Genomic DNA, 26388 nt, shown 5'->3' with positions numbered 1-26388 from the left:
CTACGGGCTCCCTCGATAAGCAGCAGGCCATGCTGCCACCAAGCTGATGTACTAGACTGCCAGTTGGATCCTGTTTTGAAACTTTATTAGGAGAATGGGTTGTAACACAACTTCCTTCAAAAATCACAACATACAATTTTTGCTCCTAATCTGTTGACGAGAATATTGGCATGTTTCTTGGAGTCCACACTGGTTAGAGCAGAAACAGCTCTTGGATACTGTATATAACTTCCATGACAATGGCACTTCAGTAAAGTTTGGTGGTTGCCTCCCAGCCAGAGGTTGGTGGGCTGCAATTCTTGTATGCATGCTGACTATCTGTTCTTCAGGAAGAGCTCAAATGCACTTGATGTGCTTAACACACTTTTCATCCTCAGAATTCTAAGGCGAAACAAAAAACCCTCATTTCAAAGGAGCAGCCCAAAGTACGAAGAATCTGTTGCTTGTCTATGGTATTCATGCATTAGAGGGAGAGGCAGCATGATTCTCATTTCCCACCTTTTGACTCCAGTGCAGAACGCTCTGCTGCATTCCAAAAGCAAGGAAGGATTGGACTCTGATTAATAAAATACATACGAGACTTGTCCAGCAAGACTCTAGGAGGCAGTGCAAATAATAATAATACTGTCCACCCCTTGGCCCAGGTCGTATTATTCACAAAAGAACTTTTACACAGTGTTCGTAAGAACCAATCAGATTTCCTCTGAGCATTTCAAAAAACCCCACATGGGGACAAAGCTAAAGTTAAAACTACAAAGAAACTATTTCCTACTTGAGCATGCATAGATAGTTCAGAGTAAATAAAATAGGAATCAAGGAGGAATGCTTTTAGCAAACTCCAGAGGTCATAAACAGCAGTAAACGGGAGAGGAAGGACAGGTAGTATTTACCATCTCCTTGTGAACTCTCTTCCTGGCCCTTAAGATTAACAAAATCAAGGAAAGGTACATCAAAGAAGCTACCTACTATCTTTATGACCCAGGATGCCTGGTGAAGCAACCGGCAACTGGTCTGTGTTTAGAATGCTTATAAGTGCCTGTCAGGCGTAGAGAAAGCAAATGGCAGAGGTGCAGAGGCTTGTGGGATTTGATCAGAAATTATTGTCAATGAATCAAACCCAGTCAACGCAATGCTTTCATTGCTGACACAATGGCTTGCTCCATATTTCATAATTCCTCATAGTAATCCCACCTGATCCCTACACGCTCTTAGAAAACTTGCAACGTACTATATTGTATAGTAGCAAAGTAGCAAAGATCTGGTTCAGTAATCAGTTCTATGATAATCAACAAATCTGTTTTAAATCCTGCAATATATGCTAAACTTGGCATGGCAGCCTTTTCACATGGGGAGCAGCCCCAGTGGTGAATATCTTCAGCAAAGAAGCCTATGCAAGCCTCTCCAAAGATGCTGAGGCTCTACTAAACGTGCAGATCATCACGTGAAGTCTCCTTCATGTGTACTGATGCACATACGGGGTGTGAATCTGTACATAAGATAAGGTTGTACAGAGTTACTCGTCAAGTTGTCGGAGTAAAAGATTTCTCAAAGCAAACCAGTTCAGGAAGTTTTGCAAACATTGGTCTGTTTCTTTCTGTTATTAGCCCAAAAATTAATGACAAGACATGATTAGAAATTTGGGTGGGGGGGGCACGGGAGTGATCTTGTAGCTTCTGTAGGATGACTTGCACAGTTGATATGCAGTGAGGGCACATTCATCTCTCAAAATGTTTTGATGAGCGCAATATGCAGGATGGTCACCCAGTTCACTTAGTTGCTGCTACCTTGCTTTCTGTTCTTTTCACACCAGCCAAAACCGAGTACATTGGGCATCTTTTTTTTATACCTTCTCTTACACAAGTACCCTTCTCAGGAAACGTTCAATGTTACTCAAAGTAATCAAAATAAAAACAGCCAAGAACCATACCAAGGTTGCAGGTTCAATCCCCGTATGTTTGTCATTATTTTGAAACTACAAGAGGTTAGCTAAATTTACCTGGATTTCTTCTTGTTCTGCTATAGTTGTTTTATCAGAAAGAATCCTACCAATGCCAGTCAACTCCTGCACCCCCTTCCAATTTAATTCCTTTTTGTTACTCATGGAGTTTCCCACACAGAGTAATGCTTAGTATTGTTTTCTGCCATCTTGCAGGAGCAGCTTCATGTTTAAGAGGTAGGTTGATAAATAAAAGGAACATTTTGAAAGCAGATTCATCTTAATGAAATTTGTCCTAACCAGGAGATAGAGATGAGACCAACAGTTCCAGTGTTAATTTATTTTGTAGTTTCACTTAATTGTGGTTATGATGTACGGTATCCAAATTTTAATGCAGTTATTTAATCAGTTGATCTTTTTCAAGATTCAAATATTTAGTGGTAGTATCTACAATATCCTTTTGCAGATTTATGCTAAGCCACTCAGGTACAGTATAATTTACTTTGTACCCTGAAACTATACTGCAGACTTTTATCTGTGGCCTTGCCTTTGGGTCCTTTTCATTGTGTCATGTGTTTTTAATGTAAGGTTTTGTGTTTTATGTGTTCTAAATAATATTTGCTTAAAATACATATATTTTTTAAAATTGCTTTGGTCCTGCTGAAGTTTGTAATAAATCTTCAGGGGGTTTTCTTCCTCCGCCCCCGAAGTGATTTGCCTTTTCTTTTTTCGAGGAGGAGGGAAGAGAGTTCAGAAACAACTGCAGTGCAGTTAATGGGAGTAAAGTTTCTGTCAAACTTTTGGCTCCAGCTCAAGAGACTGCAGGGACTGCAGTGCCCCCCCCCCTTTAAAAAAACCTACAGCCTCTCCACTTTAGGATATGCGTCAGGATGATGGAGAGAAAAAAGGTTAGCCACTTCCTCAGCAAGAGGGGCACGTTTAGCTGAGCTGCGAAAGGAAAGCACCAAGAAGCATGTCCTTAATGGGAAGCAGGGATGGCGCCCTATGACGCTCCCAGTGCAAGGCGCGAAAGAGGGCGGGAAGGAGGAGGGTTGCTGATCCAACACAAGGTCCCTTTGCCCATTAACGAAGACAAATGGCCCTTCTAAGGCATTCATTTGCAGCCACCTCTCTCACCAAGGCTGGAATCAGCTATAAAGGGCTTCATTTAAACAAATACGAATGACACACCAGCGGGCTCCCCTCACCCCTAGGGCGCAGCTTAAGCCACAGACCCCGTTTCCAGTGCTGCGACCAGCAGGCAAGGATAGAACGCGATGGGTTTTGGGAGGCGGCAGCGCCTCTGAACATGTGCAGAGCGCTTCCCGCGGGCAGGGGCGGGGTGGGTCCTTCTTCTTCTAAGGGAGGGGGCGGCTCGTCTCCTTCTTTGGCGGCGCGTCGGGTGTCAGCCCTGCTGCAGTCGCTGCCCGCCTGCCTGCGGGGACGCTCTCCAGGCAAGCGGCGGGCGGGGAAGCAGCAGCACCGGGCGACGTCTTGGCTCTCGCGGCCCGCCATGGCCCAGGCCAAGATCAGCAGCTCCAGGAGCAGCTCCAGCGTCGCCGAAGCCGGCGGCCAGCAGCAAGCGGGTGGGGGGCAGCTGCGGGGCCGCTTCTTCCGCTCCACCTCCATGGCGGACCGATCCAGCCGCCTGCTCGAGTGCCTGGACCAGCTGGAGAGGAGGTAACACCCGCCGGGCTCGGCTAGGGAACGGGGCGGACAGTGGTCTGGCTTGGCTTCATATATTAGAGAGAGAGAGAGAGAGAGAGAGATGGAGTTTAGAAGCTTTGCAAAAAGTAGGGAGGCAGAGAGAGAGAGAGAGAGCTGCTCTCCTGCAATGGGCATTAAAAAGCAGAGTCAAATCATAATATGACTTATTCTTCTCTCCGTTGGGGTTCTTCCTTTTGAAGGGTTTCCTTATGGGGCTGGCTTTTGTTGCTTGCCAGGCTCCCTGTTAAGCCCCGTGCGAGGGATGTTGACTAATCGTATCTTTCTAATAATCCCCTGATTAGAATCGCTCTGCAAACTTGCAAACTGCTGCTTTGTCCCTCCGGGTGTCTCAGCCCCCGCAGCCAGCTTTTCTTTTGTTGTTCAGGTATGGTTTCAGTGGTGTCAGGCATGGGGAAGCAGCGATTATTGCTTCGCAATCCAAAGTGATGTCTGAAATCCTAGCACTTTCCACATATTAACTGGAATGAGGGGGACACAGGATCGTGTGTGCCATCCTTACTGCTAGCCATTATGTCTTTAGATCCTATGCACATAGGATTATTTTTTTTAAATGGATTTTTTTCTCTGCCGTTGGAAAAGGAATGTTCACGTTGGGGTCGGGGGAAAGAGAAGAATATTTGTTCTCCTTGAGTTGAATTTATGAAAGTTGAGGTGAGATGGATCACCCAGTCCTGCTCTCCCACTTTCAGCCTAATATGTGAAGGGTGCTTCTGTCACCAAACCTCTTGTGTGCATTTTAATATCTGTGTATTGTGGCAAGAGACATGTTAAGTTTAATGCAGGCATCAGCACCTGACACCCTGGGGCAGCTGTCAGGGCTCACCCAGCATGTCACTGCAAGCCACCATTTATATTTTCCAGAGTGACATGAGTTTGGCACTCTGGGGCACTGTGAAGAATTAAAATGCCATCTCTCAGCCCCCCCCCCCCCATGCACAACTGCTGCCACTACTGGATATGCCTGAGGGGACCTATCTGTGTAAGACAGGGTCCACCAGAAGGCACTTTGACCTTTGTCATTACTATTTGGGGAGAGGTACTGTAGTTGCTAATACACACATACAAGGTATTTTCCTACTTTAAAAACAAGGCCTTGTTCCTTAAATGGAAGCCAGCATTTCAAAATCAGTGCTCTTGACGGGGTGATACAGTGGTACCTCAGGTTAAGTACTTAATTTGTTCCAGAGGTCCGTTCTTAACCTGAAACTGTTCTTAACCTGAAGCACCACTTTAGCTAATGGGGCCTCTCGCTGCCACCGCACTGCCGGAACACGATTTCTGTTCTCATCCTGAAGCAAAGTTCTTAACCTAAGGTACTATTTCTAGGTTAGCGGAGTCTGTAACCTGAAGCATATGTAACCTGAAGTGTATGTAACCCAAGCTACCACTGTACACCTATTACCCCCATCCTGGCCAGTGGTCAGGATGTAAAATAATAGAGGTTGATTGGAAGTGATTTGCTGGAAGCTTTCGCACGGAATTGTTAGCTGAGTTGCCATTTGAATCTAAGGACTCATTGACATCTGATGAGGTGGTCTGGTGGTGCATGCAGGAGAGTTGGTTAGGTCAGATAGGAGGCTGCAGAAGATATGGGTCTTCTGCTGCCATATATCAAAGGGGATGGAGGTGATAACATAATACAGTACTGCAACTTACTGCAAGGTGCTCGCTGTCTGTGGGGCTGTTAACAGAAGTTAATACTGTTAATAATAGAACATTAAGTGAAACTGCTGTATAGAAACACATTTCCCCTGGTTCATTTCAGGCTTCAGTTTTAAAGTTTAAATAGCTTGGGATCAGGGTACCTTGAACACCACAAATACATCCTTGTTTATTAATATCTTCCCTTGAGTCCTCATCACTGAGTCCCCTTTGTATGCAGAAGTGAGGTGGACTGTGATGGAGCCTTTTCATTTGTGTCACCCCAACTCTGGAATGCTCCCTCTCTATCTAATGCAATTTCAGCAACAGATTAAAAAAAATGCTATTTTTATTCTTATTTATTTATGATTATTACTTTGTCAAAATAAAATAAACAAATAAAATAAATAAAAGTTGCTTAGGCTGTTTTCTTCAGTGTTTTCTCAACTGTTTTAGTTCAGTGTGACCTTTGTTATTCTATGTTGTTCCTTTTTTATTGAGTTTTACAGATATTGATGGCTGATTTGAATATTTAAATGTTTGTTTTAAATATTTGTTCACTGCTCCTGGTGGTTTTTATCTGAATAGTGCCATATGATTGGATATATGTACATGCAGGTTTATTTTGAAATGGCTTTTTCCCCCTCATGCAAGCAATTATTTTATGCTTCAGTAACTGAGTGCGTGTGTAGCTCCAAGAGCTACAACCTCATGCAGGATGTTGGGGCATTTTAACTTCATAGCCGATTGCAGCTGCCTCACACTTTCCCTCAGTATCTGTGTAAGAATGAGGAAGAAATTTGCTGCTGCAAGATGGTCCAGCTTTATGAGTGACGTACACAGGTGCCATGGTGGGAGAGGCCTATATATAGTTCCAAAGTAGGAGGGACCTGGGAGCCCCAGCTGTCATTCCACAAACCATATGGAGTCTGAGCTCCTTTTTTTTGTTGGCAATGCCTGGGCCCTAAGGATTCTAGGCCCCACTCGACTCAATGGGATTTGCTCAATGCTTAGGGTTTTACTTTTAATTGGTCAGGAATATGTGATTCAAAATGGGAACCTTCCATTCCAGCTCCACTTCCTTAAGGGAGGGAAATCTTTATATCAGAAACATTATCAATCCTTTTCCATTCCCCAGAGCTTAAGCCACGCAGTTGAGTTGCCTGACTGCTAACATCCAGGTGTGTGCATAGGTGGTGAGAAATAGGCTCTTACCATTTGAAGAATTCAAAGGACACCTTTTAAAAATAGACTCTACAAAATAAAACCTGGGAACAAACGAGGGCACACAATTAAGCCTTCCCCCCTCCCCGCCCCAGCAGTCCTATTTCGGGCCTTAGAAAGAGTGTGACCTGAAGGAACTTAGCCGAGGAAGCTTTTCCTGTGATAAAGTGAAGGGTTCACATACTTAATTTTTGCATCGTTAGCTTGCTGCTAAAGGCACTGGGAGCAAGCAAACAAACCCTGCCAGAGCTGTAACCTGTTGAATAAGAAACAATGCTACAGTACTAGTTTGCTGCTTAGTAGAAATAGAAAACTATATTACAGTACATTAGAGCATTAAAGCTATCTCCTTCAAATCCTGCTGAAGCTGAAATAGCTAGCTGCTCCTGCTGTTGCATTTCATAACATATATTTCCATCTCCAAAAAAGGAAGCTAGAGAGCTTAGAAAAATAAGAGAGGATATCCTAGAACTGGACTGGGCCGAGGTGAACAGTTTGGCTGTGGAAGTTCAGCTAGTTGATGGAGGCCTAGCGTTCAACGAGGTGGCTGCACGCTTGATAAAACACTCTTCCTGACAGAACAAACCCTTCACACAGAGCTAGAGATCTGAGAGAGATCTAGCCTAATTTTCTCTCCACCATGCTAATTTCCGTGAGCAGAAAGCAGCTCACTAGGTGTCCTTGAACCAGTCAGTGTCTCTCACTCACAGGTTTTAACCTACCTCACAGGGTAGTTGTGAGCATAAAATGGGTTGGAGAGGAATATTGAGCTCTTTGGAGGAAAGGTGGGATATAAATGTACAGTGGTACCTCAGGTTAAGTACTTAATTCGTTCCGGAGGTCCGTACTTAACCTGAAACTGTTCTTAACCTGAAACACCACTTTAGCTAATGGGGCCTCCTGCTGCCGCTGCACCACTGGAGCCCGATTTTTGTTCTCATCCTGACACAAAGTTCTTAACCTGAAACACTATTTCTGGGTTAGCGGAGTCTGTAACCTGAAGCGTATGTAACCCGAGGTACCACTGTAATATTATTAATTAATGAATAATTGTTTTGTACGAAAAAGCACCCCATCAGCAGTTTGAAGAGGCACTAGGCAAACACAGAACTAAGCTCAAGGCTTTTCTGTTACCTTAGCTTCATGAATATTTTTGTTAACAGTTTGGAAAAAGACAGGTGTAAAACAATACGGACTTCTCTGTTTTCAAACATAAAACTCCACTGAGATAACACAGCCATACTTTCGGTGTAGAATGAATGTAGGCGATCGACAAGATAGTGAAATTAATTTTAACTCCAGCATAACAAGTTACTTCTGTGGAAGCGGAAGACCACACTTTTAGGAATTCTAGTCCTGCTGGTAAGGTTGGCTTTGAATATTTTAATGGGATTTCGAATGAGATATGTGAATGAATGTAACAGTGGGCATGATAGTTAAATGCACGCACAGGCGCACACACCCACCCACACCAAGCACAGCATTGATTTGACTCATAAAAGCCTCTTCATACATTGTAGTAGAAGAAGAGACCCATTAAATCTTTCAGGAGCAGGGAACACAGTTCTCATAACACTGAGTTTTTCTAGTGCAAATGTCATTCTGTAGACATTCATGACTGAATACACCACTTCTCCTGAAGCTGAAACAGAGGATCGAACAGACATGACTCAGCAGATCCATGAGCAGCAGTCTCAAAAGTTTTATAAAAGAGCCATGCCAAGTTTAAACCCCTCCCCCGCATCACTTTTCTGAGGGAGATTACCCCAATTGGCCCTCATTCCATAATAAAGCAAACCCCAAACCAATTTCAAGAAAATGTTTTTAAACCTTCCTGCAGGAACACAATTGCAGTTGTGTGTGTGTGTAAATAGTTGAATTCCATTCAAAAAGGCCAAAGCAGCAATTTCCACAAGTGGATCAATCTCTTCACCGTGCCATTTTCTCAGTAGCAACGGCCTTCTTCCGCCCTTATTTGCATGCTAGGGAAAAATATGGGCAGCGCAAGTAATTTAGTTATCTACTCTAAATGTAAAATGAATTGGTACTGCCATGAATGAGCAATTATTTTTAGTTATTTGCTAGAGAACGTCAGTATGGGTAACATTTGATTGTTTACAAACTCTCTTCCTATTTGGTTTTTCCTCTTCCCAGGGTTGAAGCTTTGCGCGATACAGCATCTTCAATGGAGCAGGAAAAGGAATCACTTCTAGAAATGATCCATGGCATACAAAACAGCCAGGATATGAGGAACATTAGTGAAGGTAAGAGTCCAGCAGTTCTTGAATCACTCACTCACTTTGGGCAAATGAAAAAAAAGATATACAGTATAGGGTAGTAGCCAATTGGTGGAAGGAGGCTATTTTTGGCAATTTCTCTTACTCCCTGTGGCTCCCAAAATTCACTCCAAAGTGCCATGGGCGTATGGATATCCCAGTCCTATTGGGGTGAGGAATAGAAGGTTGCAGGGAGACAGGAGAAATCACCCAGAATTATTCCCTTCCTTGTGATTGTTGATGGGTGCCTTCCATCTGTGGAGCAACACCAATTGTGTACCATTCATAAAACTCATAATTTCACATTCTTGGAAAACACACCATGCAATGTTTGAGCCCCTTTGCCTGGTAGTGAAACACTTGTTATTTTGCATGGATAGCTGCAATATTGGCCAAGTCAAAACCCTCTACTAAGAGAGAAAATCTCTTGGCAAGCCCACTAGAACTATGATTGCACTCCCAGCTTCTATGTTGTGCGGTAGAAGAGGCAATTATACAAATAATACTACTAGTTTAACTTGACTTTTCCAACTTAGTACAGCACGTTGGTTTGATGTAAAGCTTTAAAACCAAAACGTTTTCACTTTCAAAATGCAGGTGAAAGAGAAGAACTCAGTCTGACTGCTAAACGTTTGATGGGCAGAACCCTCACGGTGGAGGTTTCAGTAGAAACCATCCGAAATCCCCAGCAGCAAGAGTCCCTATTACATGCCACACGGATGATCGATGAAATAGTTGGCAAACTATTGGATGATTTGGAAGACTCCAAGAGCCGCTTAATGTCGCTTTATGGTGCTTGTACATCTGAGGTGCCTGCTGGACCTGTTAACCAAAAATTCCAGTCTGTTGTAATTGGATGTGCGATAGAAGATCAGAAGAAAATCAAAAGACGGCTAGAGACTCTTCTCAGAAACATAGAAAACTCTGAAAAATCCATCATGCTATTGGAGCACCAGAAATCCACCGCAAGGCACCTCTGCAACAACGGGAAAGATTAAAAGCGAAATCAAATAAATCAAAGAATTGCTGCTTCCCTGGAATTTGAAGAAGAAAAAAGCAGCAACACCAGAGGACCTTGCATGTCTATGTAACCCTTAAACCAACTCTTGGGCGTTCAGAGCACAGAGGCATAGCTAAAAGGGAAGAAGCTTGGCAAAATTCCCTTACTTTACCCTCAGTGAGAAGACTACCAAATAAAAAATGGACTCATATGAAGCGCTTCCTCACTCTGCAGCAGATACAGGATTAAGCAGCTATAGGACTGTAGAAGCACACGAACATCCAGTTTTCAATCCATTGCTTTTCTTCCCCCAGAGTTATCCAGCCTATTTTACTCTGTGTGGGGAATAGTAGCGTCCTGGATATATTAAAATAGGTAGCTATAGCCATATTTGATATCAGTATTAAAATGTAGGCATCTGATGATGTGCCAATGATTTAACTTTTCATAAGCTGTATTTGGTTTGCTCCCGTACAGTTAACTGTTTTAGTATTTTGATACTTCTGTTATAAAAAAAATCCGCTGCTGAATTCCAGAAGCTCCTCAATCCCTGTTTTGCTTTGTTCTCTAGAAAGCTTCAGTGTCTACCATCATGTGCAAAAATGTCACATCGCACACTTCCTTTCCTCTCTTTCTCTCATACACTCACACTCACACTCACACACAAAAGGCAGGTAAATGAGCATTGCATAGGGAGAGGATTCTGGGGTAAGCGGATTGCTGCAGTAGATGCAAAGAAAATGATGTGCACTTTTTTCTTGCTGAAAATTAATAAAAGTAGATTGCACTCTACATTGTAAACACTTCCATAGCCTTTTTTTTTTTTTTTTTGGTAAAGGTTATATTTATTTATTTTTATCTATAGAGCTACAAATTGCTGGACCAAGGCAAATTGTGAGAAACTTTATATTCTAGTCGCAGTCCCTCTATGCTCAGAAATCTTAACGTGTAAGTATCAATTTGGTCGTAAGTTGCTGCAACTCTGTTATGACTGTGGAAATTGCTCCCCAGTTTTCTGCAACGCTCTGGGTAGTGAGGAAGGCCAAATGATAGCTGGTGCACAAATGGAGTTAAGACTCGTTGTGAAGCTGACCAAACATGTGTTGTGCACCCTATTGTGGTGGAAGCAATGAAGGTTGCATAGTCGCCTCCAATGCATCTTTGACCTGCCCATCCAGTGGGGTTTATTGGCATCTACCATTGCAAATGAGATGGTGGAACTCTCGGAAGCCTGCTGTGACAATGCTAGGTGCATAGAGAATCAAATGGCTTGCCTTCATAGGAACTTGAGTCCTGCCATTATTTCCAGGTCAAGGTGAGGTGTCCAATGCCTGGCTTGGTGGCACCAGTTTCAGTTGTTTTCATCCTACAAACATGGACAAGATGCTTGTGTAGACCAATCACAATATGATTTTTTTGACCATTGTTCAAGCCAGATGCTGAGGATTATGCAGGTGGGTCTGGGGGGAGGTTGATGCATCATTATGTGAGAGAAGTACTATGACCAGTGGAACTCCACCTGGGAACAACAGAGGCAGGCCCCTTAGAACAAGCTCCCCTCTGCAATATAGCAGGCGCAATTGTTTCAAATGTTTATTTAAAACATACTTCCTCACTTAGACATTTCCCTTGTCCACTGATGCTGATTTAATAATTCCAGCACTGCAATGATATTTTGCTGTTTGAGGGATGTTTATTACTTCATTAGCATAGTTTTTACTACTGTAAACAGCTCTGGAGGTTTTCTGTTTGTTTTTTTAAAAAAAATGAAAATCTGCCTACAACCTATTAATAAATGCAGTAAACAGACAGAATACCAGTCACTTTTGTTATCCTACAATAGTTAAGACTTGAAACATAACTCAGAATCAGGCACACTACAACATAACTGGCACCTTTAAAAATTTGAGAAAAGGTGAATGCCCGGCAGACGCTGCATTGTATCCAAGGCATATTATGATTTAAGAAAAGAATGTTAGTAAATACCAGTTGACTGCATGCCAGTTTTATGGAAAATCAGCTTTCGGTTAAAATCCGTAGGTTCCAATTCACCTAAGGAGCACAGGGGTATGGAAATAGGCTTTGGCACACAGACAATACCAATGGAGTCTATTTTGTGCATATAAAGGAACAAGCAGAGAGAAACACATCCAGTATCCAGCGCTGAATGAAAAATGATGTTTTCTAGCCTGGGACTGTGGACAAAGAACAAGGTAGATAGCTGGTTAACAGCGCAAATCACCACTGTAGAGGTGTTAGCAGAACCCACTTCCCTCTTTCAAAATGGGCCAGCTATCACAACTATCAAAGCTGGCAGTGTTACCCATACATTTAGCAACATATGCAAAGTTGTTGTTTTTTTGCATGAAAAGTCCTCTCGCTTAGACATCTAGCAATGACTTTCAATTAACGCAGTTGCTCATTAGGCAGGAATTCAACACTGACTGATTCCTCAGTGCAAGTATGTTGGCTTGCGAGATGGAACAATTCCTTCTCTTATGTGCTGCTCTGGGGTGCATGCGGGGAGGAAAAGTGGGGGAACCCCCTTGTGCAAACAGAAATCCTGGTGCAGGGCTTCTGCCAACAGGACTCGTAGCTGAACATGATACAAAAATGACTGGTAGTGCATCTTCCTTCTGTACTTAATACATCTATATTGGAAACGTATTACAGATGACTTCTGTAATAATTTTCTGGCATTAAGAAAAGATATCCTAGAGATATCTAGGATGGTCAGTTATCAATCTTTAGCCTACTAAAGGCACTCAACTCAAGCTTTAAATTCTGAAAACAGTATGCGCTCAAGCCTCAACGTACAGCAGCACAAGTACATGTTATAAACACACATTACATTTGCACTATTTTATACAAAGGCAAACAAGTAAAAAAATCACTGAGATCAGATTCCTTCTGTTCACAAGTACAAAACATGTAAGGCTACTAGTTTAATGTAAAAATTTTCATATAAAAATAATGTGCACACAGAGCCATAGATAGTTAAGTAAGATTGAGTTGACAGTGGACAATTGGTAACTTGCTGATATGCTCTTGCATTTGTCAAAACAAAGCAAGACTTAATACAGTTTGGACCCATACATCTACAGCCATCCAGTGACTAAATGCACTTGTTTAAAAAATAAGGTACTTAATCCAACAATTCATAATGAAGTAAGGGATTGATTACTGCAATGCCCAACTCATTGTCAGCAACGGGAATGGTTATCAAAGCAAAAGGAATCCTATGCTATTCATTATGTATGTATAACTATATACTTTTCATTCCATGTTACTCGATAGCTAGGCAAAGACTCCCATCGAAGAAAAAGTATGTTAGTTTTAGCATATGCATGTTCATGGAATTTCAGAAGCCCTCTCTCAAAATATAACACTTACTGTGGGATGTTCTCTTAGGACGGACAATGCAATATTTCAAGGTTGATGGATATAGTTTTAAATCTATCGGGTAGCTGAAAAGTAACATTCATGAAACGAGATCAGTATTCAAAAGAACTGTACAATTCAGCTGCCAGAGCTCCAGGTCATGTTATTCACCCTTGGATATAATTACGTTCCTCAGCTACTAATATCCAAAGTTTAGAATCAGAGTAATTTGGTAGTGACAGAACTTAGTTACAGAAATACTGTAGAAATATTAAACAACATGTAAACAGAAAGCAATATTATAAATGCATGCTTCAACAAAGAAAACTAGGGTTAAAGTTTTACCAATGATCTTGCAGCTTGAGATTTTTTAAAAACAACTAATGCCCTCAATCCAAGTGCCCTGAAAATGCTACCATCCTGATGAATGGGGTGGGCTGTGACATAGGAGTGCTGAGGGAGAATTCACAGAGAGATCCTTCATAACCCTATCACATTCAGCCTCCAAAAAGTTAGTGGACCATGTTCATGGGGGTTGTTGTGGAGAGGAAGGGATGTGGAAGTCAGTTTTCCCCAAGTCCCAATATGTACCCTTAGCTCTGGCTCCAACCCACTTTACTGGGGTACACCATTAATGGGCCAACAATTTAATCCTATGAATGTTTATTTAAAGCATGTCCCATGAACCTGGAAGGTCTTGCTCTAAGACTATGCATAAGAGCCACAACGGCATGATTAAGAACAAGTGTGTATTTAAAGTAACACAAAAAAAGGGGGGGGGGGCTTATTACCCTGAACCTGGGATGCTCAATAGATATTACAACAAGCACTAGAAAAAGTCCTCAAAAGCACTTTGATAAAAAAATCTCTATATTTTGCCATGTTTTTCCATTAATATATAAGCTATAGGGTTCTATTTTTTCAAAAACAGAGCTGATTGAAAATAGAACTACCAGGCTGTACCATTTATCACCTGCTTGCCTCGTTAAAATTTAGAATATATATGTATATACATATGACACTAAATTAACTAAAACATCTAGGTGTAGCAGCAGAAGTATTTGCCTTTGGCACCGTACCATTTTTTAAAAGAAAAGTTAAGGCCCACAGAGTAGGGAGAATGTAAGCATGCACAACACCATTTGGGAAAGGTTTGTTCCAATTTTTTAAAAAAATGAAAGTCATCTTTAGGATGCCAGTTCAGAAATTATCAGGAACCTATCATTGGGCCCAGTACCTGATTTATTATCCTGAATCTCTAACCAAATTTTTATATACACACATTGCAGCTAGAATTCATAAGCTATATAAATATTGCACCGCCAATATTGCCAGAATGTGCATAGGGGAGTTTAACAAACTATTAATCCCAACTGAGCTATGTGGTCAAATAAGTAGGAAAAGGCATTTTCTCTTGAACGGTACCAATACTTAAGCATTTCAGCTGAACTTTTTCTTTTTAATAAAGTGAAACCTATTGTATACTTTAATACAACGCATCTTTCGCCTGGAAAGTTGTCCTATTGAATGTAAAACAAATGCATGGGGGCAACGGTTCTATTTTTGTGCTGCCGGGGGTCTCATTATGTACTGATAATAATTCATTGCAACAGGAATATCCACTATCAATGCAAGATCCAATGCGTGCAACATCTGCTAAAGCACTGGTAAAACACCTCTACAGCCAGTTGTGTCCCTTATGGGTTTCAGCCGAGCAGCTGTGTCAGACCATCTTTTCTTCTCTATGCGGGAGTGTTAGGGAATGCTGCAGTTGCTAAAAGGGCTTCTGTTTTTCTTGGTCCTTTGTTTGTTTGGCCTTAGGTTGATGACATCACCACCATTAAGCAAGTTAGAATTCTGCCCAGAATGACTTCCACCTGCTGTGTTGAAAACACCTATTTGAAATCAAGCACAGGCACAAAAACGGAGTTACATATATGCAAACTGACCATCTTTGAAATATATGAGAGATTTTAAAATTTTAATTGTAAGCGTCTTGAACATTGTGAAATGTGTCCTACATACAGATAGATAGATAGATGATAGATAGATAGAAATACAACTTAATGTAAAAGCATGGATAATGCACAATTTATCCTTAGTTTTTCCATTTTAGAAATGTGTGCCTGATCAAATAATGACTTCATAAGCCGAGATCCCAGAGACAATTAAATAAAATTAATGTATGCTACTGTCAATTCTTTAATATATCTTTTTGCAAAAAAGAAAAGGGGAAAAAAAGACGAAACCTAAGTGCAGGATTCAACTAAGTTGTTGCTTGGAATGAGATCTGCTCATGCAATGGAATTTCCTTCCCTTCTCTTCTCCCCTTAAAGGGTCAGGGGAAGCCCCAAGTTTAGGGGGTGCAGGGCTGGGAGTCCCATTGCGTGAGGAAAGCTTGTTTCTCACATACTCCAGTTAACGCTATGTTGAATTTCACCCTCAGTTATTGGACATTGACACTCACACTCATCACTTGGCAAACTAAAGCACAGCAGAGACATAACCTTGCGCCAACAAATCTTACTTTTAGACACAATAAATGGCGATGGGGGGTGGGGAGAGCAGACTGTGAAATACTTTAAAGAAGAGCCACATACAAAAGTTCAGTGTCTATATACAAAAGACAGTTTACAAAGCTATTTTCATCAGGTGCCAGTTTTTTCTTTAAAAAACAACAAAACGAAAACAGCCATCTCTTGTACATCTTCGCTGGCATAATTACCATTAATGGCAGCTATATATTTTCAAACATTGCCAATATGCAGGGAATTCTGCACTGTCCATTCTTTGCATAACTTCAGTGCCCAATATTTTAAGAAAAGTGGCTGACATGCCCTCGTGTCATTAGTACCATAGTTTGACATTCTAGAATAGAAATCATAGCCACACACACAGAGCACATTTTCCCTACAGCTATTTGGCAAATTAAGTGTTTTTTTTTTTTTTCACTTTCATTGAAATGCACTAGGAACAGAACAGGCACCCCATAGTTAACAGTACATTTTTCAGCAGGCAATACTGTCTGGCGGCATACATACCAATTTTGTTACTACTTGTGTGTACTACTTCTGGATCTTCAACTATTCTTTGTTTGAGTTTTTGAAGATACTTCTCAGCCAAATACTTAAAAACTGCAGAATATATATAAAGAAACTTTCAGGCATTAAGAAAAAGAGACAGGCACAGTTTTACATATTCAAGCTACTAATCCAGGTCCGATTTCAAAGTAACAAAACTCCTACCGACCATAGAAAAAGAAAAATCCAACCACATAAATATCTCAGAAGGTGGTCACATGCAAGATAAGACACATATTGCAGGTCAGGATGAATCACGTGTATACCTGAAGGAGCGTCTCTACCCCCATAGTTCTACCCGGACACTGAGGTCCAGCGCCAAGTGAGTGGTAAACACTGGGACGTACCACTTTAGACTGCAGATGGATATTTGCGTGATCAAATGCTCTTCAGTCCATCCTGAACATTAAAAATTAGGTGTTGCAGACAAGAATGGATATAGGTTGATCACTTCGGTGAGAACTAGGCTTGACATTAGTGCTGGAAAATAAGAAAATAAGCCAGTGGTGGCCAAACTTGGCCCTCCAACTGTTTTGGGACTACAACTCCCATCATCCCTAGCAAACAGGACCAGTGGTCAGGGATGATGGGAATTGTAGTCCCAAAACAGCTGGAGGGCAAAGTTTGGCCATCACTGAAATAAGCAAACATTTGAAATTCCCTTCCGGAAAAGTTACAGCGAACTCTTACCTTCTGTTACGTTTAGGTCCTCCTTTACAGATGCTCGGTAGAATCTTAATTTTAGCTTTTTTGCCAACGCTTCTGCTTCTTCACTGTTTACCGGAGCAGAAAATTGTTTCAGACACTGGTTCTTTCCCCCCCAGTACAACAGACACAATTAATTTAGATTAAATTTAATCAATCATCTTCATGAAAGTAGATTATATTACTGAAAGGTAACTGTGTGCAAGCGCAGCAGAAGATTGCTGTTGACAATATTGTAGCCTTAGGTTTATTTGCTACAAGGACCGAAGAGGTGGAGCTAACAGATAGTGGGCGGGCAAACTAACTAAAAATACAGTCATACCTTGGGTTACAGACGCTTCGGATTGCGCACCACGCCAAACCCGGAAGTACCAGAATAGGTTACTTCCAGGTTTTGGTGCTTGCGCATGCGCAGAAGCACTAAATCGCGCTTTGCACATGCACAGAAGCGCCAAATCACATCCCGCGAGTGCGCACACGCGGCGCTGCAGGTTGTGAATGCTGCGGGTTGCAAACGTGCTTCCCGCATGGATCATGTTCGCAACCCGAGCGTCCGCTGTATATACAGTAGTCTGTTATAAACCATCACAGCACCTTATGAAATATATGCAATCAATCAAGATATTCAGAGTTCATCTGTTATCTGCCATAACAGGGAAAACATAGCTCTTGCATACATAAGCCTAGTTAAACTAAATCCCCTACATTTGTTTATTAAATTTATATTCCATCTTTCATCCAAGGAGCTCAGAGGGGCACTCCCCATGTTATCCTCAAAATAAGCCTGTGGGGAGAGTTTGGCTGAGAGACAGTGAATGTCCCAAGGTCCCAGTGAGCTTCATGGTTGAGTGGGGATTTCTACCCTCACCATCCAAGCCCTTGTCTGGCACTCTAACCCCTACACCACCCAAGTTTAATAGGCAGCCATTCATTTCCAAAGAGCCTGTGGCCAAACTATACCCTAGAGTGCCAGGCCCATGTCATGAGACGCAGGTCTATCCTACCAGTGTGTGAACTGGAGAATGGGGCGTGAATGATTTTAAAGTGGAATTGGGAATGGACTAGAGGTGCTGAGCTACTCCTCTTCACTCCCCAGCCTGCCCAAGCCACACTCACTTCCAGTACAAGAAAAATAACCACTGGAGTTAGAACAGGAGCGATAAGACTGCAGGGGCCAGTGGGATGGGGAGAGTTAACCACCACCTAACTATACACCTCATTTGCGTTTGTACTCACTACATACTCTCTAAATCCTGCTTTCATTATTATGTTGTTTAAATGGGCTTGTTTATTATACATTTTAATTATTGATGCTTTGTTGTTTGGATGAGATTGTTTTACTATGTATTTTAGTTACATGTAGCTATATTTGTTTAGTTTGTGGCCTGCATGCTGGTAGCTAGCCACAACGGACCATATATATCCATGCCCATTATCAAACCGAATACTTGCCGCTTCTTTGAATCGTTTGCATTTTTGTGTGACCGTTACAAAGTCATTTAAGCGATTTGAAAACTGATTTCACAAAGCATGGCAACAGCACTTACTTCTTTATACAAGATTCATCTAGGAGGTCAATTTTATTCTGAACAAGCACTGTAGGGATGTCTCCGACCTCAGATACTACTTTCTCCTTCCAAGTAGGGATTGCTTCAAAAGACTCTCTGTCAACAGTCGAAAACACAAGCACGCACGCTTGGGCTCCTAAAAGTCACAATTAAGCACCGTTTTTTTTGATAAATTTGGTTAACCACATCAAACCTATTAAGAAGCTGGAACAGGACTGTTTTTTCCTACTTTATTCAAATAAAGCAAGCATTTTCCAGCTAGTTTGTGTTGAGCACAGTGGGACTTATACCAGAGTAAACATGGCTTATTGTCCCAAAGACTTTGTTCTTACATTTGACTCAGGTCTTAAGGGCTGCACAGTAAACAGGTGTCTTAGTTGTCAAAATCACTCCTTAGGGTTGTTTATACTACACTTTAAAGAGAACCATGTAATGAGCCCCTTATCTGGAGTCAAATACTTGGATCTGAACAAAAAAACACCACTGCTTGTTATTATAAGAACAAGTTACTCATGATATTCTATCTAGCTCCCCACTGCCAACAGTGAATGGAAGGTAATAGTATATACACTGGCAAGCATTTTACCTGAATTCTGAGCAGTCACTCCTGTACTGTAAGCAGTACGAAACCTTGTGTACTTAATGAAACCCAATAGTCTATGCCTTAGCCAAAGTTCTTTGAGCTGGGGTTGTAGAGAATACCTGCAGTTATAGAGTATTGTTTTATATTGTATATTTTAATTTTAATTAATCCCTGTCAAACTTTGGAGAGGTAGAATACAAAAGAAATAAAATAGGTGTGGATGAACAAAATAGGTGTGCAGAAGGAACTAGACGAGTGGTTCTTAAATTTTGTTTCATTAAGGGCCGCCTTTAATACACCAGGCTTTGTTTATAGCTACCATGTGGAAAGCCACCTTAAAAAGCTTTGCAATTAAAACTGATCATCTCCTCTTATCCTCTCTGGCTGGAATCTAACAATGCACATTATTTAGGAGACATCAAAAGTAACACAGCCTAGAACCATTGCCAGTTTCCTATGCAACATGTCAGTATGCTAGTAATTCTATTTACCTCTGTAATAAGCTTTCGTAATTGCATCAAATTCTTCTTGACCTGCTGTGTCCCACAGCATCAGTCGGACATCTTCATTGTTGACTCTTAAAAAAAACAAAAACAGCATACATTCTCAATATTTAATCATAGTATAAAAAGCAAAATAAATTTGTTATTTAAAGTACATTTGTGGCAGTAGCTTTTATACCCCACACCTTTTCAGGAACACCTAAATCTATTCTACTTCCTTGTAAATTATTTATGCCTTTTCTAAAAAAATTCATTTTTTTATCACAATAGCTCTTGGCCCTTGCCTTTTATCTCACAACAACTCTGCATGGTATGTGAGAATGAAAATAGTGTGACTGGCCAAAGGTAACCTAGTAGGCTTCATGGCTGAATGGAGATTGAGCCCAGGTTTCCTGAGTTCTAATCCAACACAGCCTGTCAAACCTTAGGTCCCCAGATTCTGGTTTGACTACAATCACCATTGTTGCCAAGCAGAATGGCTGATTATTAAGGATGACAGGAGCTGTAGTTTATCATTATATGGAGGCCCAAGGCTGTGGGACTACAACTTCCCTCACCCCACAACGATCAACCATGCTGACTAGGGATGATGGGAACAGCAGTTTAACAGCATATGGGGACCTAAGGTTGACAAGTAACTGCTGTAACTGCTACACAACACTGCCTTGATTTCAACTGAAAACCATCCTGCATCTTACTTTTCCCCTCTTTCTTTGTGAAAATGACTTCACTACTGTGTGTTAGTGAAATTTTTAAATTCCAGCTTACTTTTACTGTGATGTTCTTGTCCCCTACATAGCATACTGCTATTCCCTGTAAGAAATATTCCCCACTTTTTCACTCATTCACATAACCTTTCTATCTCATCTGACAAATGGGACCTTTCCTTAAAAGGGCTGGTCTTTTACACAGTCTGTGCATTTTTTTGCATTTATTATTCAAGTCGGCAAATGTGGCACTTCTATGGAAAGTCTGCAGAATACAATTAGCATATAAATGCCTCACTTTCAGCTCTGTTAAAGAAAGGAAGAATAGTGTCACAACACTTTTCTCCAAGAAAACATTAGCTCAGCCCTTACAAAAAGCATCACACACAGGGAGGGAGGGAGAGAGAGAGACATACAAAGAGTGGCAAGAAGGAACTGTGCCCCCATATGTTAAAACACATACTGCATTTCTCTTTCCAGGAAATCAACTCCAATAGTTTTCTTGTAATCTTTCGTGAAAATTCCTTTGCAATATCTCTGGATCATACTGGACTTCCCAACAGCTCCGTTTCCAACGACCACCACTTTGATGGCCACTTCCAGATCTTCCTCCAACATCTTGGCAAATCCCCAAAGTCTGCAATTACTTCACAGTCTTAGCTAGATCTTCCCCGTATCTGAAGAGAAAGAGTAAAAATACTACTAAAGATAGTGCTATTAAAGATTCTAGCTTCTATGATCTACAGTGTATATGGGAGATAAGTGGCTTGTAGACCCTGTCTTTGTCTTTTCCCCAAGGCATAATATCTCACTGTACAGCTGAATGCCCTCAAGTTGACTATTCAGTGTCAGCACATACACCTTGAACCCAAGGACAACTAGGATAGTCAGATACTAACACACGCCCAAAGATCCTGCTGCATAATTTTGTTGCCTGAGGAGGAAGATGCATACAGAATGTCTATTCTTTCTAGCTCATTGCTCTTACCAGGCTGCATCAAGCTAACACCATCATTAACTCTCAAATTCCAAGGCCAACAGTACTGTATGAAAAAAAATGAAAGCGAAAGTTTAAAAAATACCTATTTGAATTGTAACAAGTTACGACAAGTGCTCTTTTAAGTAGGGTGGCTTGTTTTCTTACCAGGCATGCACAACAGAAATTTATTCTCTTAACAGTGCCCCATAAAGTATTTGTTTATTATTTGAAAAGAAGGTAAAATCAAGATTGGTTAAGTAGCCCATACAAATACAACTGAAAGAGAGTTACTCTAATTGTTTCAGAATTACAATGTCTGCAGCAATACATATCTTACGGCTGCACAGTATCACACTACAGTCCCTTCACGTCTTAATTCCTACCCGAGGCTGCTGTTTCCGAGGCATTTCATGTCTACACCAGCGCCTTTCCAAAGATACACACACCCAGGTTTAAGTCAGATGTCAGTGTGCAAACTCTCTGAGGATTTAGCCTCATTCCATTTAGTATGATCTGTTGCTTGTTTCCTTCCCCACCCTGTGTAATGTTCCTTCCAGCCACAAGTTCATCTCATAAATCTCCAACACACACAGAGAAAAAACTACACACAAAAAACTATTCAGCTCCTTCCTACATCATACACACTGGCTGCCATGGGAAGCAGCCTCCCAGGTCAAATTCTACTCCTAATATAATTAGAGTATCTGTTCTCTGGGTTGGCCTTATCCAAGTTCCCTAGGTGAGCAACTATTCTGACATTACACTGTTAATTAGAGGCCATAATTAGGGGGGGGGAGGAACAATGGGACACCAAGACATTTCCAAGGGTGGTAGCTCCACCCGGGGCTGTGACATGTAGCATTCACCACAGCATGTCTTCATTGTGTTTCTGAAGCCCCCTAACTCACCACCAGGAATGTGCAATACTAGTGTGACTCTACATACAGTATATGGGGCTCAGGCTCAACTGGCCAATGGTGCAGTATACAATAGTCACTGCTTGAGGAAGTCACCTGGTGAAGAAGATAATTTGTAAACTGACTAAGACCAGAGGTCACTTCTGGAGGATTTTGTAAATTTGCACACCTGAATTCTGCAAGGTCCTCCAAGACATACAGCCACTGCAGCAGACGAAGCATGTACGGTGGTACCTCGGGTTACATACGTTTCAGGTTACAGACTCCGCTAACCCAGAAATTATACCTCGGGTTAAGAACTTTGCTTCAGGATGAGAACAGAAATTGTGCTCCGGTGGCGCCGCAGCTGCAGGAGGCCCCATTAGCTAAAGTGGTGCTTCACGTTAAGAACAATTTCAGGTTAAGAATGGACCTCTGGAACAAATTAAGTACTTAACCCGAGGTACCACTGTACAGCCCAGATCAGATCAGTGACTGTACCACAGAACCCCTAAACTTGTTGGTACCTCCACCTTGAGTTACCACTCCCCCAAGCAACATTTACATACTAGACTCAGGGAAACTCATTTTTACAGACCTGTTCACATGGCTTTTAGTATTCTTCAAAAAAAGAAACCACCCTGACACTTAACAAATATATCAGACAAGTGGTTTTCATAGGGCATCATTTTGTATATACCAAGTCTCACCCTAAACGTAACTAACGGAGCAGTTAGCTATTCAGACAAAACGCACAGTATCACCATCTAAGACAAGGAGTATACTAGGCCTGCCAAGTGACAGGTACACGAAGGCAGGCAAATAAGTGCAGAACTTCAACCAATATAACTGCAAGGGCTGCTTCGTAATGCAGGACACCCCGTGGTTCCAAAATCTCCGCAATGTGGAAGGCCAAAGTTTAAATCTGAATGAGAACTCTGTCTTGGACCATCAGAGAGCCATAAAAATATCAGAAACCCAGAGTACGTACTGAGTGCCATGTCATCACAACTCTCTGAAATGTGAGCTCATAACCAAGGATTTCGAAGCCAGTTTCAGCTTCTCCACCATCTGAGGATGGTATACAAATTTAATAAATAATTGTAATAACCTTTTATAGGGCAGGTATCCTGCCAACCTAGCAGTTTGAAAGCACGTCAAAATGCAAGTAGATAAATAGGTACCACTCCGGTGGGAAGGTAAACAGTGTTTCTGTGCGCTGCTCTGGTTTGCCAGAAGCAGCTTAGTGATGCTGGCCACATGACCCGGAAAAATGTCTGCAGACAAACTCAGCCAGTAAAGCGAGGAGACCTACCGGTCAGGGGTCCTTTTACCTTTACCTTTATCCAGCTGAAAGAACATTGTTTCTGTTAGGGGAAGTGGGTGTAGTGGAGTCAGACTAGAATCCGGGGGAGAGCCAGAGACAATCCTCACTCTGTCATGAAGCTCACCTTGCTTGGGTCAGTCCTCCTCTCCTAACCCAAACCCACCCCACAGGTTTGTTGTGACGGTTAAAATGGGGAAAAGGATAACCAAGATTTGCCATCCTGAGCTCTCTTGAGGAAATGTACACAAATGTAAAAAAATAAAAATTGAGGGAGGAGAGTTCAGGCAGGGAGAAAGGCTCGCTCGGAGACTCGGACCGGGGTGGGGGGACGGGACATTTTTGCAATTCCAACCACACACGCGCGCACATTACGCACAGGCTGCGCGCCTCGGCCGCTCCACCTCTCTCCCTGCAGCCTCCCAAGCCAACACCAAGTCGCCTGCACAGGCCGTTCCCTCCACGACCTTACCAGCACCTCCAGGCAGCCCCGGTGGCGGAGGCGCCCGGCTCCCGCCTTCCCACAGCAGCCAGCCCGCTTTACAGCTTCCCGCCCGGGGCCGCAGGCTCTGGCCGGCCGGCTCCCCGATGCCACTCCAGCAGCGGCGCCTCGCTAACCGGCGGCAGCGCGCGTGGAAGGCGCCTCCACGGCGACGGACAGCCGGGAGAAGCGGAGGGCCGGCCCTTCCCAGCAGCTTACGCCCATCACCATCATCCCGGCTTCTCCCCGCCACCCGCCACCTCCTCCCAATGGCAAACACATCCCGGGCCGCCGCCCTTCCCGGGCTCCGCTTTCCTCCGGAGGCGAGAGGCGCTTACCGCCCCGAGCAAGCGCCGAGTCCCCGGCTCCGCCGCCCGCTTCTGCTCTCGGTGGGCGGGAACAGCCTTGCTGGCCCGGGTGGGAGATTGCAAGAGGAGGAGGAGGAGGAGGAGGAGAAACGCCACATGCGACGAGGAGCAGCAGCCCCTTCGGCTCTGGGAGGCGCCGGATCCGCCACCAGCAGCTCGGCACGGGCGAAGCAGGCGAAGCGCCCTGGCCTGGCGGCTCTCCGTCTTGGATGTGCAACCAGAGCCTTATGCAAGCCCAGGCTGACGTAGGAAAAAAACCCCGCGGAGATGAACGGTGTATTATTGCTCCTAAACAAGCGCGGTTGGCGCCTAGGTAGCAGCAAGCCCTTGCATGGTGGTGGTTTCGCTTGCTACAGCGCCCAGGGCGCCAATAACTCTCCCATCCTAATAAGGATCAAAGGTTTTGCAATGCAATTCTATGCACGCCTACCGAGGTGTAAGTCCACCAGGACTTACTCCCAGGTAAGTGCGTATAGGGTTGTGGGTTTTAGGGCAATAGAAGGGTTAAGGCAAGGATGAAGGATCTGTGGGTCCTGAGCACGGGCCGGGCATCCCCACTGGTTTAAAGCGTTGTTACTGCAGCCAAGAAGATGAGAGTTCAAATCCACACTTAGCTAGACTTCTGAAAACATTATGCTTTTGGGGTGAAAGATTACGGAGTTCAGTGTGACTGATTTCCATTACAGATTAGTTGTCAGAGGCAACAGGGGTGGGGGGTGGAATTGTTTGGAGGAGCAAGCAATTCATTGCAAGTACTGTATTGTTATATGCATTTATAGGTCTGAGACGAGAGTGTCAGGGAGCCCGTGGGTAGCAAACAGTCTGCGTAGTACCCGGATGGCTGCGGATGTAGAAGTGGACGGTACCAGTGCGACTTCCAGCCATTTGGTGTAGGAGTCCACCACTATGAAGAATGTTTTCCCCTGAAAGGGGCCAGCGAAGTCCACATGCAGGCGTGACCATTGTGCTCGGGCGGACTCCCAGGAGTGGACTGGCGCCCTTGGGGGATCTGGGCGGGATTCTTGGCAGGCCTGGCAGTGTTTGACCCAGGCCTCTATCTCTCCGTCGATCCCTGGCCACCACACATAACTCCTGGCCAGGGCCTTCATTCTTACTACTCCTGGGTGTGTCTCGTGCAGGGCTGTGAGGACCCTTTTGTGGAGGGGCTGGGGAACAACGACCCTGCTTCCCCATAACAGACCCCCCTTGTGGGCCGACAGCTCGTTTGCGGGTTGTGTAGCCGGCGAATTCTGGTCCGGGGCTGCTGCTGGGCCGTCCCCTCCACACCCAGTCCAAGACCCGGGAGATGACCCTATCTTTCTTGGAATGGTGTGCAACTTCTTGTGCCTGAATGGGGCGGTTGGGAAGCAGCTCCAGGCTCATAACCTCTTGTGCGGGTGCCTGCTGAGTGCGTCCGCGTGGTCCATCGCCTTCCCAGGGCGGTGAATCAGTGCATACTGGTAGCAGAGGTGTTGTCATTGGTTATGTGCTCTATTTCTCCTTACCCTCACAAATTGGGAAGACTGGGGAGATTCTGAATAGGGGTCTGAGGTCAATGATGGAGGTAAACAAACTGAAATTAATTCCTGGAAAGACAGAAGGGTTGAGCTAGGGATAGTGTGTCAGCATACCGTATATGGAGTTAGTTGCATTCCCCTTGAAAATCAGATTCACAGTTTGGAGTTGCTGGAGTTACCCAGCTTTGCTCCAGGGTGCTTATGATAGAGCTCCTTATGTGCAGGATTGAATTGTGAGGTCCTTTAATGTTTTAGAATCAGAAAGTGGGATGGGCAGACAAATGCTGGAGAAGATGCAAACAAGAATTACAACCATTGCTGTTAGCTTTTAGGTTTTAGCTGTTACATAACTGGTAGATATATGTCAGAAGTTTGTTTGAGGAACTTGGGGAAGCATATGCACGCAATGTATAAAGGCATTGCCTGGTAACCATGTATGCCAGGATTCAAACCCAGTGGCAGGTCACACAAAGAAATAAAAAAGCTTCTCA

General features: G+C 43.1%; 3 protein-coding genes across 9 annotated transcripts in view; 2 read left to right on the top strand and 1 right to left on the bottom strand.

The window, feature by feature from the left end:
• The first annotated feature begins 76 nt into the window (after nt 1-76).
• BAG2 (BAG cochaperone 2) lies at nt 77-11560 on the top strand. Of its 2 annotated transcripts, XR_014508970.1 has the most exons (4): nt 77-3616; nt 8684-8793; nt 9403-10180; nt 10671-11560. XR_014508970.1 is itself a non-coding variant. In XM_083431802.1 (3 exons), the coding sequence occupies exons 1-3, from the start codon at nt 3246-3248 to the stop codon at nt 9801-9803; spliced, it is 882 nt and encodes a 293-aa protein (XP_083287928.1). In that variant the 5' UTR covers nt 77-3245; the 3' UTR covers nt 9804-10608. The 2 variants fall into 2 exon arrangements, 1 of the variants encoding a protein (XP_083287928.1); XM_083431802.1 differs by lacking the exon at nt 10671-11560 and having other exon boundaries at nt 9403-10608.
• Nucleotides 11479-24505, bottom strand: RAB23 (RAB23, member RAS oncogene family). Of its 6 annotated transcripts, none has more exons than XR_014508971.1 (8): nt 24351-24505; nt 20796-21009; nt 19614-19699; nt 18519-18675; nt 16957-17039; nt 16228-16320; nt 13874-15081; nt 11479-13804 (listed from the first exon to the last, which is right to left on the bottom strand). XR_014508971.1 is itself a non-coding variant. In XM_083431836.1 (7 exons), the coding sequence occupies exons 2-7, from the start codon at nt 20948-20950 to the stop codon at nt 14942-14944; spliced, it is 714 nt and encodes a 237-aa protein (XP_083287962.1). In that variant the 5' UTR covers nt 20951-21009; nt 24351-24505; the 3' UTR covers nt 11479-14941. The 6 variants fall into 6 exon arrangements, 3 of the variants coding, with proteins under 3 accessions (XP_083287962.1, XP_083287963.1, XP_083287964.1); XR_014508972.1 differs by lacking the exon at nt 24351-24505 and adding an exon at nt 24004-24188; XR_014508973.1 differs by lacking the exon at nt 24351-24505 and adding an exon at nt 21695-21768.
• The window catches only part of PRIM2 (DNA primase subunit 2), a gene marked incomplete at its 5' end in the record, with an annotated part of 63478 nt that continues 61209 nt past the window's right edge, over nt 24120-26388 (top strand). The window contains 2 exon segments of the mRNA XM_083431646.1: nt 24120-24372; nt 24375-24625. Coding sequence (XP_083287772.1) covers nt 24120-24372; nt 24375-24625 — 504 coding nt within the window.

The sequence above is a fragment of the Podarcis tiliguerta genome, assembly GCF_965153285.1.
Source record: "Podarcis tiliguerta genome assembly, chromosome: 3".
NCBI classification, from domain to species: Eukaryota; Metazoa; Chordata; class Lepidosauria; order Squamata; family Lacertidae; genus Podarcis; species Podarcis tiliguerta.
This window is presented reverse-complemented; position numbering and strand designations above follow the sequence as displayed.